The sequence below is a fragment of the Corapipo altera genome, unplaced genomic scaffold (assembly GCF_003945725.1).
Source record: "Corapipo altera isolate COAL_440 unplaced genomic scaffold, ASM394572v1 77b, whole genome shotgun sequence".
NCBI lineage: Eukaryota > Metazoa > Chordata > Aves > Passeriformes > Pipridae > Corapipo > Corapipo altera.
In genome coordinates, this window is record NW_020884933.1 from 3,857,827 (window position 1) to 3,879,888 (window position 22,062).

A 22,062-nucleotide genomic window follows, 5' to 3' on the forward strand; every position below is an offset into this window, starting at 1 on the left:
TGGGGGGAGCATTCCTGCTGGGAAAGGGCTGCAAACCCGGCAGCAGCCTGGAAATGGCATCCCCAGGCTCCCCTTGCTCTGTAGAGCCCCACAGCCAGCTGTGTGCAGGGAGTGGAGTTAAAGACCCCAGGGATGTGAATCCTCCATGCCTGTTAGTGCAGTTCCTCGTGTCTGAGATGCACCTTACAGGACATTCCCTGGGATTCCACCTGAGGTGTTTTCCTTGGAAAGCCCTCTCTCCACCTGTTTTCAGTTGCCTTTTCCTAAGCCAGGATCTAATAGCTGCATTTGGGAAATAAACCCTGCAGAGCTGCTCAGGGGCTTTCAGGCTGCATCAGGGTGGAAGTCCTGGCTGTAAATCCCAGGAGCTGGGCAGGGAGTCACACTATGGATACTGGGAGGCAGCCAGGGGGTAGGGGACAGCTCTGCAGGAGGACAGAGCCGACCTGATGCCAAGGTGTCAGAGCAGGCCAGAGGGCTAGGGAGCCAAGGAATGTGAGCAGACCCATTTAGAAGGTGCAGTCCTGTTCCAGCAGATGGGGAGGGATGTTTTCAAAGTATTTTATGAATGTTTGGAAGGGGTGGGAGGCTGGGTCACTCCAGGGCCACCAGCTGCCCTGAGTTGAGCCCATCAGGGGTCCAGAAGGACCCAGGGGGTCTGGGAGGACTCAGCCTCCCCAGCTGGCCCGAGGCTGGCTGAGCTTTGTGTGTCTGCCTCCTCTCCCCCCAGGCATGCCGCTGATGTACTGGTTCTCCCGCAGAATGACGCTCTGGGGAAGCATTTCCTTCAACCTGGCTGTCTTCATCAACATCATCATTGCTTTCTTCTACCCCTACGTGGAAGCCACTTCCATGGGTAAGTGCCCCAGCACCTGCTGCTCCTCGGGGTCGAAGGGAAAGGGATCCTCATATGCAGGAAAACTGGTCCCCATGTCCTTGTACTGCCCTTATCCTTGATCTCCTTTGGGCCCCTAAAGCTCCAAGTCTTTCCTGCTGGGCAAAGGAAGGGATTGACTCAGGATTTCAGTTTCCAGCCCTCCCACTGCTTCCTTCTTAGGGAAATCTCTCTTCTCCCTGGGCTGCACTTTCCCTTTTTGTAAAATGTGGGAAATAGTGATGGAATTCATTCCTGTTGTCAGGCAAAGCCTCCATCATCTGCAGTGAGATCTTGGATAAAAGATGTTAGAAAATGTATCAGTAAGAACCATCTGAATCAATACAAGCCTTTGCAGTCCAGCAGCATCTCTCTCTCTGATAACGAGCTCATTAGTGCTCCTGCACGGCCCGGCAGCAGCAATGCCCGAGTGGCAGCTGCATTTCACCCCCTGCCATTTAAATATCCACGGGTCTCCCCTCCCCAGGAGTGCTGGATTCCCCGCTGATCTCCCTGCTCTTCTGGATCCTGATCTGCTTCTCCATCATGGCCCTGTTCACCAGGCGCTACGGGGTCCGCCCGCTGCTCGTGGCCCTCATCCTGCGCTCCATCTACTACCTGGGCATCGGGCTCACCCTCAACATCCTGGGGGCCCTCAACGTGAGTCCTGCCTGGGCTGGGGGCACCGGGGGCTGCTCCCCCTCCCCACAGTGCAACAAACCCCAGTCCCCCCTGTCTCTGGCTGTCCCCAGCTGACCAACAAGATCGTGTTCGTGGTGAGCTTCGTGGGCAACCGAGGGACCTTCATCCGTGGGTACAAGGCCATGATCATGGATGTGGAATTCCTGTACCACGTCGGCTACATCGTGACGAGCGTCCTGGGACTCTTCGTGCACGAGCTCTTCTACAGCATCCTGGTACACTGAATGCAGGTGTTTGGGGCACAGGTGGCGCGTTAGAAGCCGGAAGGTTCCTGTGACACCTTCCAGGGGCCGATTGATAGCAGGGAGAACAATTCCCAGGGCTCTGATCTTCGCGTGGGCTGATCTTTCTGCTTCCCGACAGTATCTATTGCTGTCTCTCTCCTGGTCCTCTGCTGTATCTCTCCTTCTAATCTCTGCTGTGTACTTTATCTGGGTCAGCTGGGAGACAACGTGAGCTGGAGAGGGCAGAGCCAGGGTGAATGTGGCCTATTCTTGGCTCTCCTGCTGTGCATAAGTCACTTCATTCTTCTCTGCTTCCCTTCCGTAAGCCGGGAAACTTAAAGGCTTTGTGCGAAAGTTAGTCAAGGTCTGTTGAGTGATCCAAGATCTCAGGATAAAAGGGGATATAGATAGGCCAGGCATTATCAGGAAAAGCACCCTGCAGCATTTCTTTGCTCCTGGGTCCTTTCAGTTGTTTGACTTGATCTACCGTGAGGAGACCTTGTTTAATGTCATCAAAAGCGTGACGCGGAACGGCCGCTCCATCCTGCTGACAGCCCTGCTGGCCCTCATCCTCGTCTACCTCTTCTCCATCGTGGGCTTCCTGTTCCTGAAGGATGATTTCATCCTGGAGGTGGATCGTCTGCCCGACAGCAAAGGTTGGTCAGCCCTGGCCCTGCTCGGGACCGGGCAGAGCGTGGGATGTTGGGACCCTCCTCCCCCCTGCAGGAACACACACACCTCTCTCTGTCTGTGCACTGGGGGCCTTGGAAACTGGGAGCACTGGTTTTGGGGGTCACACAGAAGGCACCTACCTGTGCTGACACAGGGACCTCGTGCTGCAGAGAGCAGGGTGTGGGGTTAGTGGTGGCAGAGAAGGGGGCACAGAGCTGCAAATGAAGGGTCAGCGCTGTGGAGTCTCGCTGAACCCTAAGCAAAAGATTCAAAGCCTAGAAAAATCTAGGAGAATATGAAGCAATGTTTTTCCAAGAGGCTTGGAATCAACTTGGAAGCAGTGGAGAAGTGCTGAGGAGCTTTGCCGAGGAGAGTGGATGCTCTGACAGGGCTGTGGTCTCTGTTCCTTGCAGATGATCCCTTGGGGATGCAAAGGAACATGGAGACCTTCATGGAGTCGTGCAGCAGTGACAAAATCAGCTGCTCTACTGCACCCACTGCCTTGGAAGGTAAGAGAGCTCCCTAGGAAGGCTGACTCTTTGTGGCAGAGTAGGTTTGCCTGCCAGCCAGCTGGGAAAAATCCCAGCTTTTCCAAGGTGGAAACAAGCAGCCCGTATTCTGGCACATGCTAGGCAAGAGGCCTGTGAATTTTGCACTGACCCTGGCATAAAAACCTGTCAAAGTAGACTCAATTAGTCATAAAGGAAGCTGAGCTCCAGGAGCACTGCAGGGCGAGGAGCTGCTGGGGGAGCTGCTGGGACGTGGTTGGGACACCCACAGTGGCACCTGGTTGGGACACCCACAGTGGCACCTGGTTGGGACACCCACAGTGGCACCAGCTCCTGCACCGCTGCAGCCACAGCACCCTCTGGGGGGGCCTGGAGCTGCAGCCCTACCTGTGCCCTGAGCTTGGCCCTGGTTCCCCTGCAGCCCCTGACCCCGAGCAGTGGGAGCGTGCCTGTGACACGCTGCTCATGTGCATCGTCACCGTGCTCAACCACGGGCTGCGCAACGGCGGCGGCGTCGGGGACATCCTGCGCAAACCCTCCAAGGACGTGAGTGGGGAGCACCCGGGGCCTTCCTGCTGCTCAGTCCTGCTGCACTCACTGCTGTGCTGCTGCCCTGCCTGCCTGGGACACAGCCAGCTCTGTCCCCCGTGTTCCCCTCCAGCGCTTCCCTCCTCCCTTCCCAATCCCAGCTCTGCCCTCAGCCCTGGCCGTGCAGTGAGGCAGCCTGGCTGCAGCAGAGCTGGGCAAGACACCCAGTTCTCCCTCTCATCTGTTACAGGAGTCCCTGTTTCCTGCTCGGGTTGTCTACGACCTCCTCTTCTTCTTCATTGTCATCATCATCGTCCTTAACCTCATCTTTGGGGTCATTATTGACACCTTTGCTGATCTGAGGAGTGAGAAACAGAAGAAGGAAGAGATCCTGAAGACCACCTGTTTCATCTGTGGTGAGCATTGGGAGCACAGGAATTGCCCCAAAGTTCTTTCTCCTCTCCAAGATTGGGGGAAGGAAAAGAATTTCAGCTGGTTTCTGTTTTTTATTTATCACTGCAAAACTTAAATATGTTCAGTGAGGGGTCAGTGCACTGTGAGGATTTTAAACAAGGACACAACTGAGAGGAAAATGCTCTATGTTGTTCCTCATCCTGTTAATGAGGTGTTAAACTAAAACCACATTGTCCATCTCATTCTTGAGACCATCCATTAGTCAGTGGGGAAAAAAACCAGCATATTACTAAAGAAATAAAATACAGAAAATGTTCTGGAATCTTTTCAGTCAGCAGAAGGCATCAAAAAAAAAAAAAAAAAAAAACCCTAGTAAGTCTCAGTGCTTTTTTTTTAAAGATCCTCTGGGTGCATTTCATGCACATAGGTACCTGGGCAGAGGCACAGCCAGCAGGACTTTAAATAGAAACCTCTTGAACAGTGATTAATGCCAGGTTGGACAAGACTTGGAGCAGCCTGGTTTAGTGGAAGGTGTCCTTGCCCATGGCAGGGGTTGGAACTGGGTAAACTTTAAGGTCCCTTCCAACCCAAACCATTCTGTTATTCTGTGATTTCCCCCTGGTCTGTAGGTTTGTAGGTTTGTTGTGTGCTAAATGCCAACTAATTATTAAAAGCACTTGAAGGACAGTCCTGGGAGAGGATGGTGTTATCTGTACGTCCTTTCACACGTCTGCTGCTCAGTTCTTACCTCCTCCCCTCCCCTTCTCCAACCTCCACTGCCTTTCCCAGGCCTCGAACGGGACAAGTTTGACAACAAGACCGTGTCCTTTGAGGAGCACATTAAATATGAGCACAACATGTGGAACTACCTGTACTTCATCGTGCTGGTGCGGGTGAAGAACAAGACGGACTACACGGGGCCCGAGAGCTACGTGGCACAGATGATAAAGGTACAGGGCCCCTGGGGCCATCCCAGCCTGCCTGCCCTGGGGATGCTGAGAGCAAGGGGCTGGCCAAAGAAAAACAGCTCTCAGAACTCCCTTTGGAAAATATTCAGTAATGCAGAAGTGCCTTAGTTCGTCCTTAGCTGGTTATTTCCACTTTGCCATCCCAGCCAGCACCACCAGTGTCTGTTTGATGGTTTGGGCCGTGAGTTTAAGGGTTGAACCAGGCAGGAGGGAGTGTGGCTTCAAGGGGGCTTCAAGGCAAGAGAGGGAAAGGAAATTGAGGAAAGAAAAACTTCTGCACTTGAGCCCAGAAGGCTGCAGAAAACAAACGCGAAACAGACAGTTTGTGGAAAATGGGCAACAATGTTTGCAAAGAGAATTTTTTAATCCCTAAGCACGGGCTGCCTGTGAGACCCACACAGGTCTCCTTCCTCCTCTTCTCCCCACCTCCAACTCCCCCTCCCTGTGGTTGCCTTTCCAGAACAAGAACCTGGACTGGTTCCCCCGGATGCGAGCCATGTCCCTGGTCAGCAATGAAGGGGAAGGGGAACAGAACGAGATCCGGAACCTTCAAGACAAACTGAACACCACGATGAAGTTGGTGTCCCACCTCACCTCCCAGCTGAACGAGCTCAAGGAACAGGTCTGGACACTGTTGAAAGGGGAACCCCTGTCCTCCCCAGAATAGACACCAAGGGCGGGGAGGGGGAGGCAGGACCCACCCGAGGCAGTACAAGTACAGTACAAGCCAAGGGCTCCCGCAGCTCCTTTTTGGGGGAATTGGGGACACCTGGGACACGTGTTTTTTGATAGTGCCACTCAGAGGGTTTTCTGGCAGAGGCTCAAAGCAGCACAGACTCGGGGGGAGTGTGTCAGGTTCCTGCCTCACCCCTGTCCCTGTCTGACTGCAGATGACGGAGCAGCGGAAGCGCAGGCAGAGGATGGGGTTTGTGGATGTCCAGAACACCATGAACCACTGAGACGGCGTCACCGTCACCCGCCGAGGGACTGCACCTGTGTGCCAGCTCAGGAGGCTGCTTCTCCCTGGCTTCCAGGCACGGATGGCACTGTCTGGGGACGACAGACCACACGGAAAGGGCTCCCCAGGCAGCATTTCCCTTAGAGCGCTTGTAAGCAATTCCAGGACCAGGGACTGGCCGGATTCCTCCCCACACCTGGGCCCAGGTGTTACTCTACCGCCCTTGTAGGAAGATAAATCATACAGGACTTTTATTCCTCATTGCAATAACTCTTTATTTTGCAAATGTGGAGGGTTGTATCTTTATCTCCATGTGCTCCATCCCCTCAGGTGTGGGGGAAGTAGCTGTAGGGCTGCAATATTTAACTTATTCCGAGTGGCACTAGTCCCTGTGGATCTTTGCAAACCAGCCATGGTATCTGCTGGGCCTGCTCCACGCTGATCCCCCTCCACTTAAAGAATTCTGTTCATCTTGTGGTGCAGTAAAGAGGAGCTGAACTCGAGGAGGTGGATTTAATTTAATTAACTCACCAGATGAGGAGCTGAGCTTGTCCTAGTGTGAACTAGTCTTTTGCCTTCTGTGGACCAAGAGTCTTTGGGCAGCAGTAGTAGGAGCCTGCAGGTTTACAGGAGTTCACTGTGAAGGGGTGTCCTGTGTTTTAGTTTCATCTCTGGTGTCATGTTTTACTTTTTTTTAGTTGTTATTGTTGTTACTTAAGAACTGAAGTGTAAATTGCCTTAACTAAATTAAATACAAAATCACGTTATAATAAAAACTTAAACGTGGTTAAGAAAGTTCCCTTCCTGTGCCCTTTGGTGTGGGATGGGGCTGTTAAATAGAACCACAGAACAACCCCAGGCCCTGAAGCCAAACAAGGGCTGTCACCCAAGGTGCTCCACACCCCCCTGCTCTCAGCTCTGGGTGTCACACGATGCTCCAGTCTGATGCCAAATACTGCCATAAGAACCACCATGAACAGCAGCCTTGGTTCCTGAAGCTTTGGACTACAGCCTGCTGCAATTCCAAATTCTTGCACTACTTGCCAGGAAAAAACTGTTGAAACTCATAAAAAGCAGCAGCTGTTGGTGCTGTGGAGCCCTGGCACAGCTCTGCTCCAGACACTCATCCTTCCCAAGCCAACCCCAGCCCCAATCCCAAGAACAGACACTGATGCAACCATAAAAGCTCTAAAAAGGAATAAAAAAGGCCATAACAGTGAAGTTGCATAGCACTTGAAATGTGTTTATGGCCCCATATACCAGCATGTCATTAAATCCTGCCTTTACCCCCCAGCTCTGCAATAACCACCCAGAGCCCTCCTCATGCTGAGGGGGATCTGCACAGAGCCAGCTCGACCAGCAGCACTGCAGCATCTGACTGGAAGCTCCATTAAACTCTCACAGTGCTCCACTGTCACCATGGCAAAGTCACCCTCAGTCCTCTCCTTGTCTTCTCCAAAGGAAAATAACTGTGATGATTAAAGTTCTCCCTCCCTCCCTTGCACTGTTCCCTGTGCTAGCACACACAAACACAAGCACAGAGAGGTTTTCACATCATCCCTCTCCTCTTTACAAGCACATTTACAGCTGACACAGCTTTAAATAATCCGTGCAGCTCCTGGCTGTTCCATTTTTGTAATACAAAGGCCCAGGTCTGACACCACTAAGTTCTCTCCCTACATTGCTCCAACAAGGCTTCAGCATGGATGAGTTAAGCTCTGTCCTAGATTTTCAGGGGGAAAAAAAAGAACAAAAATGCTGCTGCTAAGAGGAATAAATGGTTTTATTCATCATGGCAACACACAGAGCTTCAGGGATATGTACAGTGGAGAAGCTGAGAGCTGGGCCCTCACTTCGAGTCCTCTTCGGGTTTCTTGGCAGAAAACTTTTCCCGCAGTCTCCTCCACGTCCCTTTTTTCATGTCTTCCATCTGTTTCAGAATGTCTGCAAAGGGAGAAGGAAGGGAGGGGGCAGAGGAAGACAAGCAGAGAAGCAGAGGAATGAAACCCTCTTAAAACAGCTCTGCCTTCCATAGATTTTCCTTTTCTGACTTTTCATCTTAACGAATTTCCATTCCAGGCCCGAGGCGAGGTTGGTTTCCCTTCCAATCAATGCAGGGAGTCTCTTATCACCAACAACTGATATTCACTTTCCACGCACTGCAATCAAAGTTAGGAACTGGAGCAGAACAAAACTGCTCTGGCTTCCAGCTCTGCACTTCACAAAGGATGTGGCTGAGAGCGTTTCTGCATGGGCTCCCTCCCAAGGTCCAACACAAAAGAAACACCAAAGGGAATTGGGAGATGGTGAAACAGAAGCTGAGCTCCATGTTGGAATGACAGGGCAAACATGGTTCTTTCACACAGTTCCTGCTGTCTGACCCCAAAGAGCCTTTGGAAAGACTTTGCTGCTCCCGCCAGTGCAAAATCCAATCGACTCTTCACCTCAACAGAATAATTAGTTACTCCTGTATTGAATTACTCCTCAATTACTTCTGAACTTACTCCTCCTCAAACACCCCCGGGTGTTTAAAAGATGCCATGAGCACCACAAAGATCAGAACGTTCCCTTCCTCCTGCCCTGCCCTCCCAGCCCAAGCACAGGCAGTACCTGTTGCCAGGATCATCCTGCAATCCTCCACTGTCACCCCGGTGAAGGTCGTGTCTTTCAGCCGTGGATACTTCCCAGGTGAGCAAGAGGAGAGAGGCACAAACATGTTACTTGTGGTGCATGAAAGAGGGACAAATGTCCCCATTTGGCACAGCCCGAGCTTGTTTTCAGTCCAGGAATTCTGTTTATCCATCCAACTACTGCCCTGCTCCCACCCCACAGAGCCCTGCCCCGAGTGAGCACAGGCACCAGGCACTGCAGCATCCACTGCCCACGTGTCCCTGGGACATTCCCAGGAACCCTGCCATTCCCAGGACTCCTCCCAAAGGAGGGATGATGGCCAGTGCCAGGGCTCACCTTGTTTTTGTAGTAGTTGGTGTGGATCCTGACCAAGCTCTCATACATTTGGTCACAGGCCTCGGGGTCAGCGATCTGCAGGGACACGAGTGTCACACAAGTTATTTTACACCTCCACAGCAAAAACCCTCTTGTTTTCCAAGGCCTGTGACAATGGCAGTGAAGGAGCAGCTCAGGAGACTTCCAGTGCACTGCTGGATACCTGCTGTCCTGCTCCAGGTCTTTCCCTTCCACTTCCCACCAGCTTGGCCTGCAAGAATAACCAGACATGGGATTTCCAGAACAGACCTTAAACTCTGCACCAGCTAAATCTGACAGATCAGTGTGAACACACAGTTAGAGAACACTGTGCTCAGCTTTCTTCTCTTGTTTCCTGGCTGGTGCTATGAAATCTGTGGCCCTCCCTGCTCCAAGGCCACTTCTGTCACCTGTTCCATTGCAAGGAACCACCCAGGACAAGGTGGAGGTCAGAAACTCCCTGTGCAGGCTAAAAATAGCCTATAATTGATTAGGGAAAGCAGTACAAATCACAGATAACAGCTTGGGAAGGGTAACTGGATTTCTATTTCAGACCAGGCTAATCCCCAACCCGTGCCAGGTGTCCCAAAGGGATGCTCCTGCCTGGCACAGCCCCTACCCAGCAGCATGGATGGCTGCTTTTCTATTTTACAATTTTATTTTTTTTCCTGTTTTACAATGGGGCCAACTTGTCCAGAACTCTGCATTGCTGCTCCATGACAACAAACCTGAATGATTAAAACAGGTAAGGAACACAAATAACATCAACAGAAACGTGTCAGGATGAAAAGGCCTGGCTCCTCCTGGGACATGGGCACAGGGGCAGCACACAGAGTGGGATGCAAAGTAGGAAAAGTATGGAAAAGCTTTCCTTGTCCAGCAGGAGTGCCCATATCCCACTGCAGGTGATCCTCACCTGTGTCCTGCAGCCCCATCCCAAACAGCCCTGGCTCAGGCTCCAGCAGTGACAGCAGAAACAGTGATTAAGAGGGTGGCCCAAACAGCATCCCACCCCCAGCAAATCTTACTGCACACGATTAAAAGAGGCATTAGAGTGCTAAAGAGGCCCTTATGGCTCTAGCTCCTCTCTCAGAAGCTCCTCCTGTCACACATTCCCCTCAGTGTATTATTCAGCCTCTCTACACACAAACTGCCACCAGACATAATTCACATTTCCAGGATGAGTGGCAGCTTGGGGATCTTGGAGCCAAGTGGTGCAGCACATCCAGCTGTCCTGAGCATATGGAAAAGCAATAAACTCTTCCCAAAATGTCTTTTACAGACTATTCTGGTCACCAATACAGGATTAGGAGCTTATAATGGTCCCTTGAAGTCGAAAACGCCATCTCTGGAACAATGTTTTTATGCTAAGAAAGGGCACATTTACATTCTGCAGCAACACCTCCACACCTGGGGAGGTCTGCAGCCAAGTCAGGCATCAGATTCCCTAATTTATTTCAGCAGCAAAGCCTAAACTCCGACAGAATTACAGCTGGAGGCGGAATTCAATTGTACAGGCGCTGCACTCCATCAGTGTCAGGCAGTGCTGCAGCTCCCTCTGCCCACCCTGCAGCACCCCAGCGTGGGGGCAAGGAAATCACACCAATTACCTGCATCCCTGCAGGCCACTGACAATTCCCAGTGCTTTGTGCCCCACGCCCATAACCACGGGGATGGGGTTCTCCAAGGGATGTGGTGCAAAGGGTGCAAGAACTGGGTACAAACCAGGGCATCTGGGTACAAACCACTGTCCTGGGTACAAACCACTGTCCTGGGTACAAACCATTATCCTGGGTACAAATCACTGTCCTGGGTACAAACCATTGTCCTGGGTACAAATCACTGTCCTGGGTACAAACCATTGTCCTGGGTACAAACTAGAGATCCTGGGTACAAACCACTGTCCTGGGTACAAACCATTATCCTGGGTACAAACCACTGTCCCGGGTACAGCCCGGTGGAGGAAGGAGCGATGTGGCTCATTAGGGTCTGTGCTTCCAAGGCTTCTGAGCGCTCACACAACCCCCTGCCCCGCTCCGCCCTGTCCCTGGAGGAGCTCGATGGATCCCTGAGGGTCCCTCCCAGCCCAGGGTTCCACGCAGCCCCGAGGGAGCCCCACGAGAGCCCCAAATTCCTGCGGTTTGTGCCCAAAACCCTCCTGAGAGCGCGACCGCCGGCCTCTCCCCCCCCCGTCCCCCCGGCGGTGTGCTCCCGCGGGTGTGCGCTCACCGGGGTGTTCTCGCCCTCGCGGAAGGCCTGTGCCACGCGCTGCCGCAGGGCCGCGCCCAGGTCCCGCTGCCGCTTCGTCTCCTCCACGGGCCACTCCTCACAGAGCCGCAGGAACCGCCGGTACCGGCTGGCGGCCATGCCGGTCACGTGCGCCGTCACGTGCGCCCGCCCGGTCACGTGGGGCGCGGGGATTCCCGACATGGCTGAGGGGGGAGAGAGACGGACAGACTGACAGACAGACACAGACAAACACACACACACACACACACACACACACACACACACACACACACACAGACACACAGACACACACCACCCCGGGACCCCCGTGAGGGACCCCCGGCCCAGGGACACCTCCCCGGGCAGCCCCTTCCAGTGCCTGACCCCTCCATCCATGGAGAAATTCCTCCTGGTGTCCAACCTGAGCCTCCCCTGGCACAGCCTGAGGCCGTTCCCTCTCCTCCTGTCCCTTGTTCCCTGGGAGCAGAGCCCGACCCCCCCCGGGTCCCCCCTCCTGTCAGGGGGTTGCAGAGCCAGAAGGTCCCCCCTGAGCCTCCTTTGCTCCAGGCTGAGCCCCCCCAGCTCCCTCAGCTGCTCCTGCTGCTCCAGCCCCTTCCCAGCTCCCTTAGCCACTCCTCACAGGACTGAGAATGGTTTGGGCTGGGAAGGACCCTAAAGCTCATCCCACCCCCTGTCATGGGCAGGGACACCTTCCACTAGTCCAGGTTGCTCCAACCCGGCCTTGGACACTCCCAGGGACGGGGCAGCCGCAGCCTCTCTGGGCATTAAACACCGTGCAGGTGTATGAGGGGTGAGAAAGGAGGACACAAGATGCTTTCTGTCTCGTTATTCAGCTGTTTTCTGTTCAGCAGCACGGGCAGGTGAGGCAGGACCCCCAGCCAGGGGGGTGCTCTGCTGACGAGGGGCTCTGGCTGCTGCTCAGACCCTTCACCCTTCCCGCTGTCACTCCTGGTGTCCCCATCCAGGGAGGCTCAGGTGGGTCTGTACAAACCCCTCAGCAAGGCCACAATTCACTCTGATCACAGACCTCGGTGCACACAGCTCAGCCAGGATAATCCATGGCTCAAGCACTGCTGAAATTGGGTGTTTGCGGCTTTTTTTTTCCAACCATCTTGAGTCTGTGGTCAAGAAATATGCAACACTGTGAACAACAGTCTTCCCTGGTGGACTTCAAGCCAAGTAAAATACACAGCTGGGCCAAATGTCTTAAATTTTCCAGCTATAAATTTCAGCAGCTCCCCAGCTGTCCGCAGTAAATCCAAGGGAAGGGTCTCCCTTAGGATCTGGTGTTTAAACCTGGGGAAATAACGACTCTCTTAAAAAAATACAGGCCTAAACAAAAGATAATGTACTTCAAGGATGCTGCAGGAGGGAAAAGAGATGGAAACTGAGAGTTACTCAGACAATTTTATTTATATCCCCATTCCCCGGTAATGGAGTTCTGTAGCTCAATTCCTCGTGCAAGGAACTTCTTCAGGTTTCCCACATCATGCAGGAAGGAATTATATTTTGTTCCATAATAATAATAAAAGCTGTCCACAAAAGCTGTAAACATTATTTTGAGTCTTTTGTTATCCTCTCTTTCAAACACACACACACACAATATTTATATCACAGAATTTCTGGGTGACCTTTGACATCCAGTCCCTGGCTCAGTCTCACACTTTTTTTCTTTTTATTTTTTCCCTTTTTTTAAGCAAAAATCCCTTGATGTGAATGTTTTTTGTAACTGATACTTGACAGAGTCATCGCATTTCAGCCCCTTGCTTAGAAAATTCCTGAAACATGCCCTGTTATAACCCTGCAGGGATGTCAGAGCTTGGTGAGGGGGCAGTTCTTGGTCTCCTGGAGCTGCACAGACTCTCTGCAGCACCTCAAGGTGTGTTTGAACCCCTGCACAGAGAACCCCAACCATCCCACGGTGCTGGGCAGGCACAGCAGGAATGCTGGGGTGTGGTTTTCTCCCCCATGGAGCAGGAGCTGAATGGAACACTGCAGTCTGTTCATTCCTGCCCCAAACACCCAGAATCCCCTCGGCTTCATGAGCGTCGGGGTGAGCAGGTCCTGGTTTATCATTAAGACTCTTCCAAGTAATGCTTTCTTTGGCTCACAAATAAATCAAGGATAGCAGTAAAACCAGAGAGGAAAATAAATCTTCTGATGGATGGCAGAGAGAGCAGATTCTCCCAGCTCTTTGCTTTTCACGCTTCAGCTCAGTAATGGCACGTGGAGTTTTCAGCACTTCCCGAGCAATCCATGCCCATTCCACACCGGGCACAGGGTGTCCAGCAGCCGGGGGGTCCCACCCAGCTGACCCCGGGCAGTATTTGCAGGGCTATCGGTCACTAGGAAATCCGGGCTGTTCCACAGAAATTCTCATTTTCCTTCTGAGAGGCTCTGAAGGATTTTGATGAGATTCTCCAGGCCAAAAATGTAGCCGTGGTCCGGCCCGTCGTAGGGGGTGGGGCTGCTCTTGGAGCCTTTGAAGGTGGTGTGGGCAAAGTCAATCATCCGCACGTCCACCCTGGCGGGGTTCGCGCCGTGTGTTTTCGGGAGGGGAAGGTGATGATCCAAGGGGGCCGCGCTCTCCTTGGGCTCCTGCCCGTCGTAGATGATGAGGAGGGAGCTGGAGTAGAACCTGTAGGAGCTTTGCTTCCTGATGACAGAGAGCAGGGCCTTGAGCCGCAGGATGATGGGCTCCAGCAGGTCCGTGCGCAGCTGGTTCCCGGTGCACAGGAACTGGCGCAGGGTTTGCCGGAACCCCTCCGGGGAGAGCTTCCTGCCAAAATACTTGTCTTTGCACAGGAAATGGCCAGTGTCCGCCTGGTAAACCTGCAGGGGGGAGAGCAGGAATCCACGGAGTCAGGGATTGGAGTCCTGAGCTGGAGGGGACCCGCTGGGATCACTGAAGTCCAGCTCTGCTCACAGAAAGGTGTCGGACACCACAAAGGGACATGGGGTTTGACACTGTGCTGCTTTGTATGTGCCCATAATCATCACTCTCATTATATCCTTCAGGCAGGGTTTTGAATGTTTTGGAACCTGCTTGAGCAGAGTGAGAGAAGGAAATGCATGGTTTGGGTTTCTGGGGGGGGTGGATTTCAAGCAGGAGAAACCATCACACTGAGCCCAAAATGAGCCCCTGGCTCTCGCAGCACCAGGACGAGGCGGCTCAGTGAAGGCACGAGCAGGGCAATGCAGTGCTTTTTGGGGTTATTTTTGTGCAGCAGCCAAGAGCTGAGCAGGAGAGGGGAATCTGTGTCCATGTACAGGCAAGTTCTCAGCTGGGGTAAACTGGTTCCAGCTGCTCACACTGGTGGCAGTGGTATGGGGAATAGGTTACCCTGCATGTGCTGTATTCTACACCCTTCCCTAAGCGTCCTCTCCTCTCTGAGAGCTCACAGAGCTGAGTGACCAGTTCTTACTGTGTTGGGGGGGAAAAGAGAATAAAACTGCTTCAGTTCACAGCAGCAGAAGTCCCTGGAGGTTTCCAGCTTGGCTCCAAGCTGTGTCTGGGGCGGACACCAAGGGGCTGGGGGCTCTGCCTTACCTGCATCCCGCAGATGCGGACGCCCAGCGAGGCCGAGGTGCTCTGCTCGCACTTCTTGATGTGCCGGGCTTTCTTCTCCTCCGAGGCGTCATCCCCGTGCTGCCGTGTGCCCATCTTCAGGTCCAGGATACAGGGGTAGCTGTACTTGGATACCACGTTCTCCAGCAACAGAAACTCTGGGCATGAGTTAAGGGAAACCCAATATTTTCGAATTCTAATTGAAAGAGGCCTTAAATCAAAGCAACTGCTGACGCTCCCCATAACAGCTCACAACTGTAATGAGACTTTCTGAGCCAATTTCTCCTCCGTGTCATTGCTATGGGCCTCTCGCTGCCAATTCCAGTTAATTTACTGTACTACAGTCCTACCAATTAAAGCCCCAACAGCTCCATTCTCCGGTGACACCGTAGCCCTGGGCTGTCACTCCGACACCTTCCCTCGGCGCTGAGCTCGCTCTGGTGGGTGGGGGAAGTTGTTAAACTCCATTACTCACATGACTGGTGGGTAATGGAGTGTAATAGGAAAATAAAAGGCGAGGCAGCTGCTAATTCCTGCATAGTTGTGTTTTTAAATATATGCCAAGGGGATCCTTGACTTCTGCTGAGAACTCTTCATGGGAACTGGGTTTTTTCTTTTTTTTTTTTTTTTAAGCAGTGGGAGAAGATGACAGAGAACATTCTGTATTTTCCCAGGGTCTGTGCAGAGTGTCCCCCTGCAATAAACCATGCATTGATTCCGAGCTGTTATTTGCAGCCAGGACTGTGCTGGAGGGGAGGGAGGAGAAAGGATACGATGAAGTTTGTTCTCGTTGTGCTTGGAGGACATGCGGTTCAGGTGCTGCCTGTGACAGTGCAGTCCCCAGGGGTTGTAGCTCTTTCTTTCTGGCTGGTTTCCATTTGCATCTTCCAAAAGGGAGTCTGTGTGGTACTGAAGGTCTGTTCTCAAAAGCACCTTCCCCGAGCAGCTGGGCAAAGCACACAAAGGAACACACTGGGTTTAGAAGTTCCAGAGGAGAATATTCCCTTCACTCATTTTTTTTTTGTGGAGCCTCAAACTTAATAAAGTGAATTTTCAGGGGCTCTCAAAGGAAACATATTGATCATGTCCAACCTGCAGAGATCCTTTGTTACTCCATAACAGTAATTTTCAGAAAGGCAGCTATTTCTGCCTGCCAATATTTTCTTTCATTATAATTTAGAGTGCATTGGCTCCCATGAAAAGCCATTCACAGCCCCAGTGACCAGGGATCTCTATTTATCCACCTAACAGGCACAGCACAGGCAAATGGTCCAACAATGGGAATTATTCCCAATCTAGAGGGGCTGGCTCCAAGGACGGGAGGAGGGAGCAGTGAGGAGATTTGTTCTCCTTGGGGGGTCATTCCTTGGTCTCACTCATCCAAAACCCATCACTCCCATTGCTCCAAAGGCAGCAGTTCCATGGTGGTGGTGTTGCACCTGCAGTCACAGCTGCCCCAGGTGAGTTCTGAAGCAGTTTGGGATGAAGGATGTTTTGCAGAAAGCCTCTGCAAACCCAAAAGTCGTGGTGTGCTGGAAGCACCGTGGTGCCTTCCCAGGAGAGCTCTCCCCTGGGATGGGATGAGACTGAAGCCCCTGGAGTGCTGCACAACTGTTGCCAGCAGAAGGGTGTTCCCAGCTCAGTGACTGCTCTCCTGGGGCTGCTCCTCCCTTGGAACACGGTGTGCTCTGAGTTGGGCTGAAAGCCACGTTTGAGGCAGATATTTGAGCAGCAGCATCTCAGCCACAGCCAGATCCCCCCTGCTCCATCCCCAGGCTGGGCAAGAGCAGAGCCATGGACACCCTGGGCTGGGCTCTGCTCTTCTTCACCTCGGCCTTGGGGCTGCTTTTGCCCCTGTGGCCACCAAACCCCTCCCAGACCCCAGCCCACCCACTTGGCAGGAGAGGAGCAGGGGATTGGCAGGGAGTGTCCCACCCGTGGCAGACCCTCACCTGTCTCGGAAGGTTTTGGTGCCCTGGGTGTGGCTCCTCTTGACGAGCCCGTGCTCGGTGCCAGGGCTGGCCACCAGGGTCAGGTTGCCCAGACTGTCCTTCTTGAGGTGCACTGAGACAACACCTGGACAGAAACAGGAAAAACAAATGGGAATGAGACCCGTGGATTGTCACAGAGGCCTGGCCACCACCTCACCAGCCCAAGGAAGCCCAGCCTTGTGGAGAGGGCTGCCCAGCTGCCTCCTCATGTTTGGTGGCCTGTCACAGTGATCCCCGTCTTATTTCAGGCCCAATAAACACCATTAGTCTGAGACCCTGAAAAACAGCCTCGGGGATTTCAAGTGTTCCTCCTTTCAAGGCTCAGCTTGGCACCTGCCTCCTTCCACACCACATTCCTTTGTCCTCCTCTGCTGTGCCCCAGGTGACCCAGAAAAGCCCCCAGCTCTGGACCACAAGACCCCAGCTTATTTAGCACAAGGGATTTAGGTGGGTTTTTTTAAGACAGGACAAGGCTGGAATTGCTTTTCATTGGCAGGAAGCAAAGGGAGGGTTGGGGACAAGGAATTTTCCAGAGACACTCAGCGTGCCAAGTGCTTTTGTTAACTGGAGAGCCCCCAGGAGCAGGGCAGAGATGTGGGCATGGGCTGGCAGTGCTACCCACACACTGCCATGGTTATGTCCTTCCTCAAGGACCAGCACCCAAATATCCCACAGGGGGAAGGATTGTCACACGTCCCATATTTATGCACTAGAGGGAACATGATCGTGACCAGGGGGTATTTTTTCCACCCCAAGTGCTTAAAACACCATTATGAATTTTAGCATTGCAATTTTCCCTGACTCTGACAGGAATCACAGGGCTCAAATGCCAGCCGGTCCATCACGGATTTAGCCCAGTCTGAGCCCATCCCTGGCACAGGGATGGCTGACTCTGCCTCTCAAGTGACAGCACAGGAATGGCCACAGCTCTCACTCCAGCCAGCCCTGACCTTTCTGGGAAAGGCTGATAACACCATCCTGCTCCTGCAGCTCTGTCAGGGCTGGCTGAGCCTCCACAGGCACTGGGGGCATATTTAGAACATGGCCCTTTGGGGCTCAGGGGGATTCCAGCTCCAAAAGAGGGCAGGGAGGGCTGTGGGACCAGCAAAAGCATCACTGGAAAGAGCCCTGCTGGAGCTGGGTTTAACCCAGCTGTGCCCAGGGCACCCTCACCAGGTCTGCTGGGCGTGCAGGGAGATGCATCTCAGCAGCTCAACAAACAAGGGCGCTCTGTTCTCCCAGGCAAAGGTGCCAAAGCAAATAAATATGCAAAATCCCATCTCTGCATTTAAAGTGAGATTACAGAAAGCAAACACAGACAGAAGGCTGTGCCCTCTCTGTGCCTGCCAGGCTCTGCTGCCTGAGGGAGGTTTTCCCCACCTGATTTGCAGCAGCCCCGTGTCCCTGCAGCCACCAGCCACCCCCTCAGACTGGGGGTGCCCATCCCTCCCCAGGTCCTGCCCCCAGAACCCTGCAGCTGGGCTGGATGCACTTCCCTCCCACCCCCTGCTCAGCCACCACAACCATTTCTCTTTCCTTTTGCTGTGCAGTCACCATTACTGTGAACAGACTGGATTAAACGGGCTCATTTTACACTGAAATGGGGGAGGAATATACACAGGCTGCTCTGCCAGGGGAGATGGGGGGTCTGAAAACCTTAATTAGGGGGCAGGTAATATTTTTAGCTCTCCCAACCCTTTGCTCACGGTGGTGCTGGGCACAGGGAGCTCTGCCTTCCTCAGGCTCCAGCATTATCCTTTCCCCAAGTCCCTTTTGTAAAAATCCATATTACTGAGAGCAAACAAATCTCCTCCCAGCCCGGGTGCCTGGTCCGAATTTTCAGGGGATGTAGGCAGCAAAAAGCCAGTGTGTCTCTTGCCTAAATCTAAGCCTTTATATTTTTAAAAAGTCACTGTGAGGCGAGCGGAGCCCTGGATTCCGAATGCTCCGACAGCCTGTAACCTTAAAAACTGTCCCAGTTACTGCCTCAGTCAGCAGGGCTGTGCTCATTTACATAGTGCTGACAGCCTGGCCCAAAAAACTTATATATAGCGTGAAACCAAGAGTTGTTAAGTATCTGCCATTAATATGAAAATTAATGGGGAGATTTTCAAAGGCAAGAGGGAGCGTTAAATTGGAAGGGAATGTGATCCTCTCCCTCCTCCTGGTTGAAAATTTGGGCTTCAAAAAGCTACATCTCAGCCTGGAAAATGCTTTTGTTTCCTGGTGTGATTCCATATGGGTTTGCACATGTCCTGCCATGACCTATGTGTGTAAAACAACTCCCTGAAACATGGCACCAGCCCTTCTCCTTTGCTGCAGCAAGAAAACATCTCTCTGGGATGCATTTGGGTGCATGTCTGTGCTGGCCTTTAGTGCCCCTGACACCCCAGTCCCCTCCTGCCAGCACCAGCGAGGCACCAGTGGGTATTTATGGGTGCTGTCACCACGCTGGTGGCATCCCAGGATCCTCAGGAGGTTTTGCTGTGGAGCTCTGCCCTCCTGGGTTTATTTTTACATTTACAAGCACATTCATTGACTGCCCTGTGCAATGGGAGCCTGAGCAGAACTAGGCTGGAAAACAAGCCCAGCATCCCCCACCAAGCTCAGCTGGGGCAGGCAGGGCTTGAAGGGAGATGGGGAGGGGGAAGCCAGTCCCAAGGTCACCAACCTGCCTGACATGGTGAGGTGAGAGGGAAGGGAGCTACCGGCTCGGGGTGAGGCTGGAATGATATCTGATCACCACTGCACAGAATGTCAACCATTACATAATGCTCCCCGGGCCTAAGAATAGAGATGAGGCACTGGGACACGTGTAAAGGGGTGATGGAACCCTCAGGATCATTCCCGCTGATGCTCATCAGCCCCATCATCCTCGTGGGAAAACTTCCCACCTCTTTAATTGCCTGGGACAGTCAGGAGATGAGAAAACGTGTGTGCCCAGCGCCAGATTGGAGGAGAATTGCTATTTAATTACCCTTCATCACAAAACTCTCGGGGATTTGAAACAGGAGAGAAAAAGACAAAAAGGTATTAATAACCAGGGCAGCCCTGGACTGGTAAACTGGGACTGTTTAACAGCTTTATCAGTGGCACCCAGCAGGGCCCAGCAGCACCAAACCCGGCCCTGCAGAGGAAACCGCCCAGAGGAAACTTGGTTTCTCCCTGAAGCATCTTTTTAATATTGTCCCATAAATCTGCGGGGGCCCTTGACTTTCTGGGAAAGGGAGAGATTGGGCTGGAACTGTGGCTGACTGAGCTCTTTTCTCTAACACCGAAGGACCAAAAGATATTTTAAGTTTTTACGTGACAGCTGAGCTTCTCGCCTCCCCCAAAAACCAGGGTCAGGAGCTTTATGAGCAGCACAAGTCTGGCAGTAAAAGAAGAAATACCGAGGGAGCAAGAAAGAGAAGGAGGGAGGATGCCTTAAAAAGTACCAGCACTGCCCTCCCAGGCACCCCGTGCTGCTTCTCAGTGGCTGAGCTGAGAAATTCAGCTGGGAAGGGGGTTCAGGGCCAGGAGAGCTGGGGGCAGTGCTGGGGAACCGAGTAGAGAGAGGGGCAGGGGGAGGCTCACTGGGAAGGTCTCACCTGTGGCAGGGCGGCTGCCCGGGGTCGGTTTTTAGGAAGGTGAGCGGTCTGTACATCCCCTTACCTTTGTACTGGGGCGTGAACTGCCGCATGGCCCAGGGCAGCGACTCGTAGAAGCTGAGCTCCTGCGACACGAGCGGCTTGCAGACGGTGTGCTCGTCGTAGCGCAGCATGCTCGTGTGCCCGCCCACCTGGTGCACGAAGGGCTCCAGGGGCACGGCCAGGAGCTCGGGGCTCAGGGGCCTCTGGCCCACCATGGGCTGGGGGGTCGCGGGGGGCTGGATCCCCCTCGGCAGCAGCACGGGAGGGTGGGAGCCCGAGCCCGGGGTGTGCAGCGTTGTCACCCGCGCTGGATCTTCACCCACGCTGGGCTGTCACTGCCGGGATCTGCAGAACGGAGGGAATTAGGGAGTCGGAGTGAGAAGGGGGGACAAGCCACTGCAAAGGCAGAGCCAGGCGCCGAGGGCACAGCTGGGTGGGATGAGATCTCAGTGCCCAGGGGCTGGCAGGGAGCCCCAGCCTGAAACAGAGTCCAGAAAACACCCACTTTAGATCTGTTGGGGGCAAAAGAGACAGAAGGGAATGATCAAGAAACTTAAAATGATTTGCATCCTGGTTTTGCCAGCAAAACCCCAGTGCAGTGGATAATAACATCTTTGGAAATCCATTTATGTCCAGGAAAGCCTCCAGGATGTGTTGCCAGGTGAGCAACACCACCTCTGCCAACCTCACAGGACAGATGTGACCAGGGCAGCACCATCACCCCCTCCTCACCCTCCTCACCCAGGAGACAGGAACAGCAGAGGAATGGTGGCACCTCCAGGAGGGACCTGCAGCTTCCCATCACAGGCAGCAGCTCCCAGGGCTCTGCCAGGAGGGCAGCTCAACCCTTCCCCAGAGCCAGCAGGTACAACCTGACCCTGGAGCTGGATCCGATGACACACATCTCACAGCAGGAGGCAAAGCTCATGATCCCTGTGGGTCCTTTCCACCTCTGTGGTATTCTGTGATCTCTGCTGCCTGAATCTCCCCTTCCCCTCCTGCTGTGGTCAACCCTCGAGCAAACAAGCACCTGGTGCAGGTGCCAGGTTTGTTTTGCACCTGGAGAGCTGGGATGGAGAGGGCTGAAGGCAGAGGAGGGGGAGAACAACCACTCCTACCTCCAAACCCACGAGCAGCTCCTTTATCTCCCCTAAGGTGGGATTTTTCCCCCCCATTATTCCATTCTTTGGGGAGGAGTTCCTGCTCTGCAATTACCTTACCCAGGGGAGCAAAGCCAGGCCTGAGCCAAGCAGTTTCCAGCCGGGAAGAAAGAGGCTCTTCGGAGCCTTTCCAGGAGTTAATAAAAGCATTTGGCATTTTGTTAAGTTGTGACAATTTTTAAAGAGGATTTTCTGCCTCGAGACCTGCAGGTTTGTTGTGGTTTGTTTTGTGTGGTTTTTTCCCCCTCTTCCCTTCCTCAAAAATAAGGAGAAAAGCCAAAAGCAAACGGATTTGTCATAACACCTCTTTGGAGCAGAGCACAACATGACTTAAATCCTTTATTGCTTCAGAGACGTTGGTCCAAGGCTGAAACTCAGCTGTCACAACCCCCTGACAGCTCTGGCAACCTTGGCATTCCGAAGGGAGTTGGGGAAAAACACCCACACTTTGATAAAGCTCTGAATGTTTTCTCCCAGGCAAAACTGGGAGCAGGATTTGCAGGAGGAGAAGGAGGTTCTTTTCAGGGAGTTCTGTTCGGAAGCAGCTCATCCATTCGGAGCAGATAAATGTTCCCACAAACACTGAGCTGCTCTGAGCTCCCCTGAAACAAGACACTTGAAATAAAT

At 53.1% G+C, this 22,062-nt stretch overlaps 3 protein-coding genes across 5 annotated transcripts in view; 1 reads left to right on the forward strand and 2 right to left on the reverse strand.

Moving 5' to 3' along the window:
- ITPR3 (inositol 1,4,5-trisphosphate receptor type 3) overlaps window positions 1-6,644 on the forward strand; it is a 36,014-nt gene extending 29,370 nt beyond the window's left edge. For both annotated transcript variants that reach the window (XM_027659811.1, XM_027659812.1), the window contains 10 exons: window positions 731-856; window positions 1,362-1,534; window positions 1,627-1,791; window positions 2,270-2,456; window positions 2,886-2,981; window positions 3,403-3,527; window positions 3,760-3,925; window positions 4,713-4,873; window positions 5,352-5,513; window positions 5,782-6,644. In XM_027659811.1, coding sequence (XP_027515612.1) covers window positions 731-856; window positions 1,362-1,534; window positions 1,627-1,791; window positions 2,270-2,456; window positions 2,886-2,981; window positions 3,403-3,527; window positions 3,760-3,925; window positions 4,713-4,873; window positions 5,352-5,513; window positions 5,782-5,850 — 1,430 coding nt within the window. In that variant the 3' untranslated portion in view covers window positions 5,851-6,644. The remainder of the gene's footprint in view (window positions 1-730; window positions 857-1,361; window positions 1,535-1,626; window positions 1,792-2,269; window positions 2,457-2,885; window positions 2,982-3,402; window positions 3,528-3,759; window positions 3,926-4,712; window positions 4,874-5,351; window positions 5,514-5,781) is intronic.
- Window positions 6,645-7,614: 970 nt separating this feature from the next.
- LOC113954899 (ubiquinol-cytochrome-c reductase complex assembly factor 2) lies at window positions 7,615-11,229 on the reverse strand. 2 transcript variants are annotated; one of them, XM_027659814.1, is made up of 5 exons: window positions 10,752-10,832; window positions 9,019-9,066; window positions 8,817-8,891; window positions 8,460-8,529; window positions 7,615-7,793 (listed from the first exon to the last, which is right to left on the reverse strand). In XM_027659814.1, exons 1-5 carry the CDS (start codon window positions 10,815-10,817, stop codon window positions 7,699-7,701), a joined length of 354 nt encoding a protein of 117 aa, XP_027515615.1. In that variant the 5' UTR covers window positions 10,818-10,832; the 3' UTR covers window positions 7,615-7,698. The 2 variants fall into 2 exon arrangements, with proteins under 2 accessions (XP_027515615.1, XP_027515614.1); XM_027659813.1 differs by lacking the exons at window positions 9,019-9,066; window positions 10,752-10,832 and adding an exon at window positions 11,064-11,229.
- Window positions 11,230-12,472: 1,243 nt separating this feature from the next.
- Window positions 12,473-20,505, reverse strand: IP6K3 (inositol hexakisphosphate kinase 3). The gene is made up of 5 exons (XM_027659732.1): window positions 20,298-20,505; window positions 16,605-16,728; window positions 15,426-15,598; window positions 14,635-14,810; window positions 12,473-13,916 (listed from the first exon to the last, which is right to left on the reverse strand). The coding sequence occupies exons 1-5, from the start codon at window positions 20,488-20,490 to the stop codon at window positions 13,461-13,463; spliced, it is 1,122 nt and encodes a 373-aa protein (XP_027515533.1). The 5' UTR covers window positions 20,491-20,505; the 3' UTR covers window positions 12,473-13,460.
- Window positions 20,506-22,062: the final 1,557 nt, after the last annotated feature.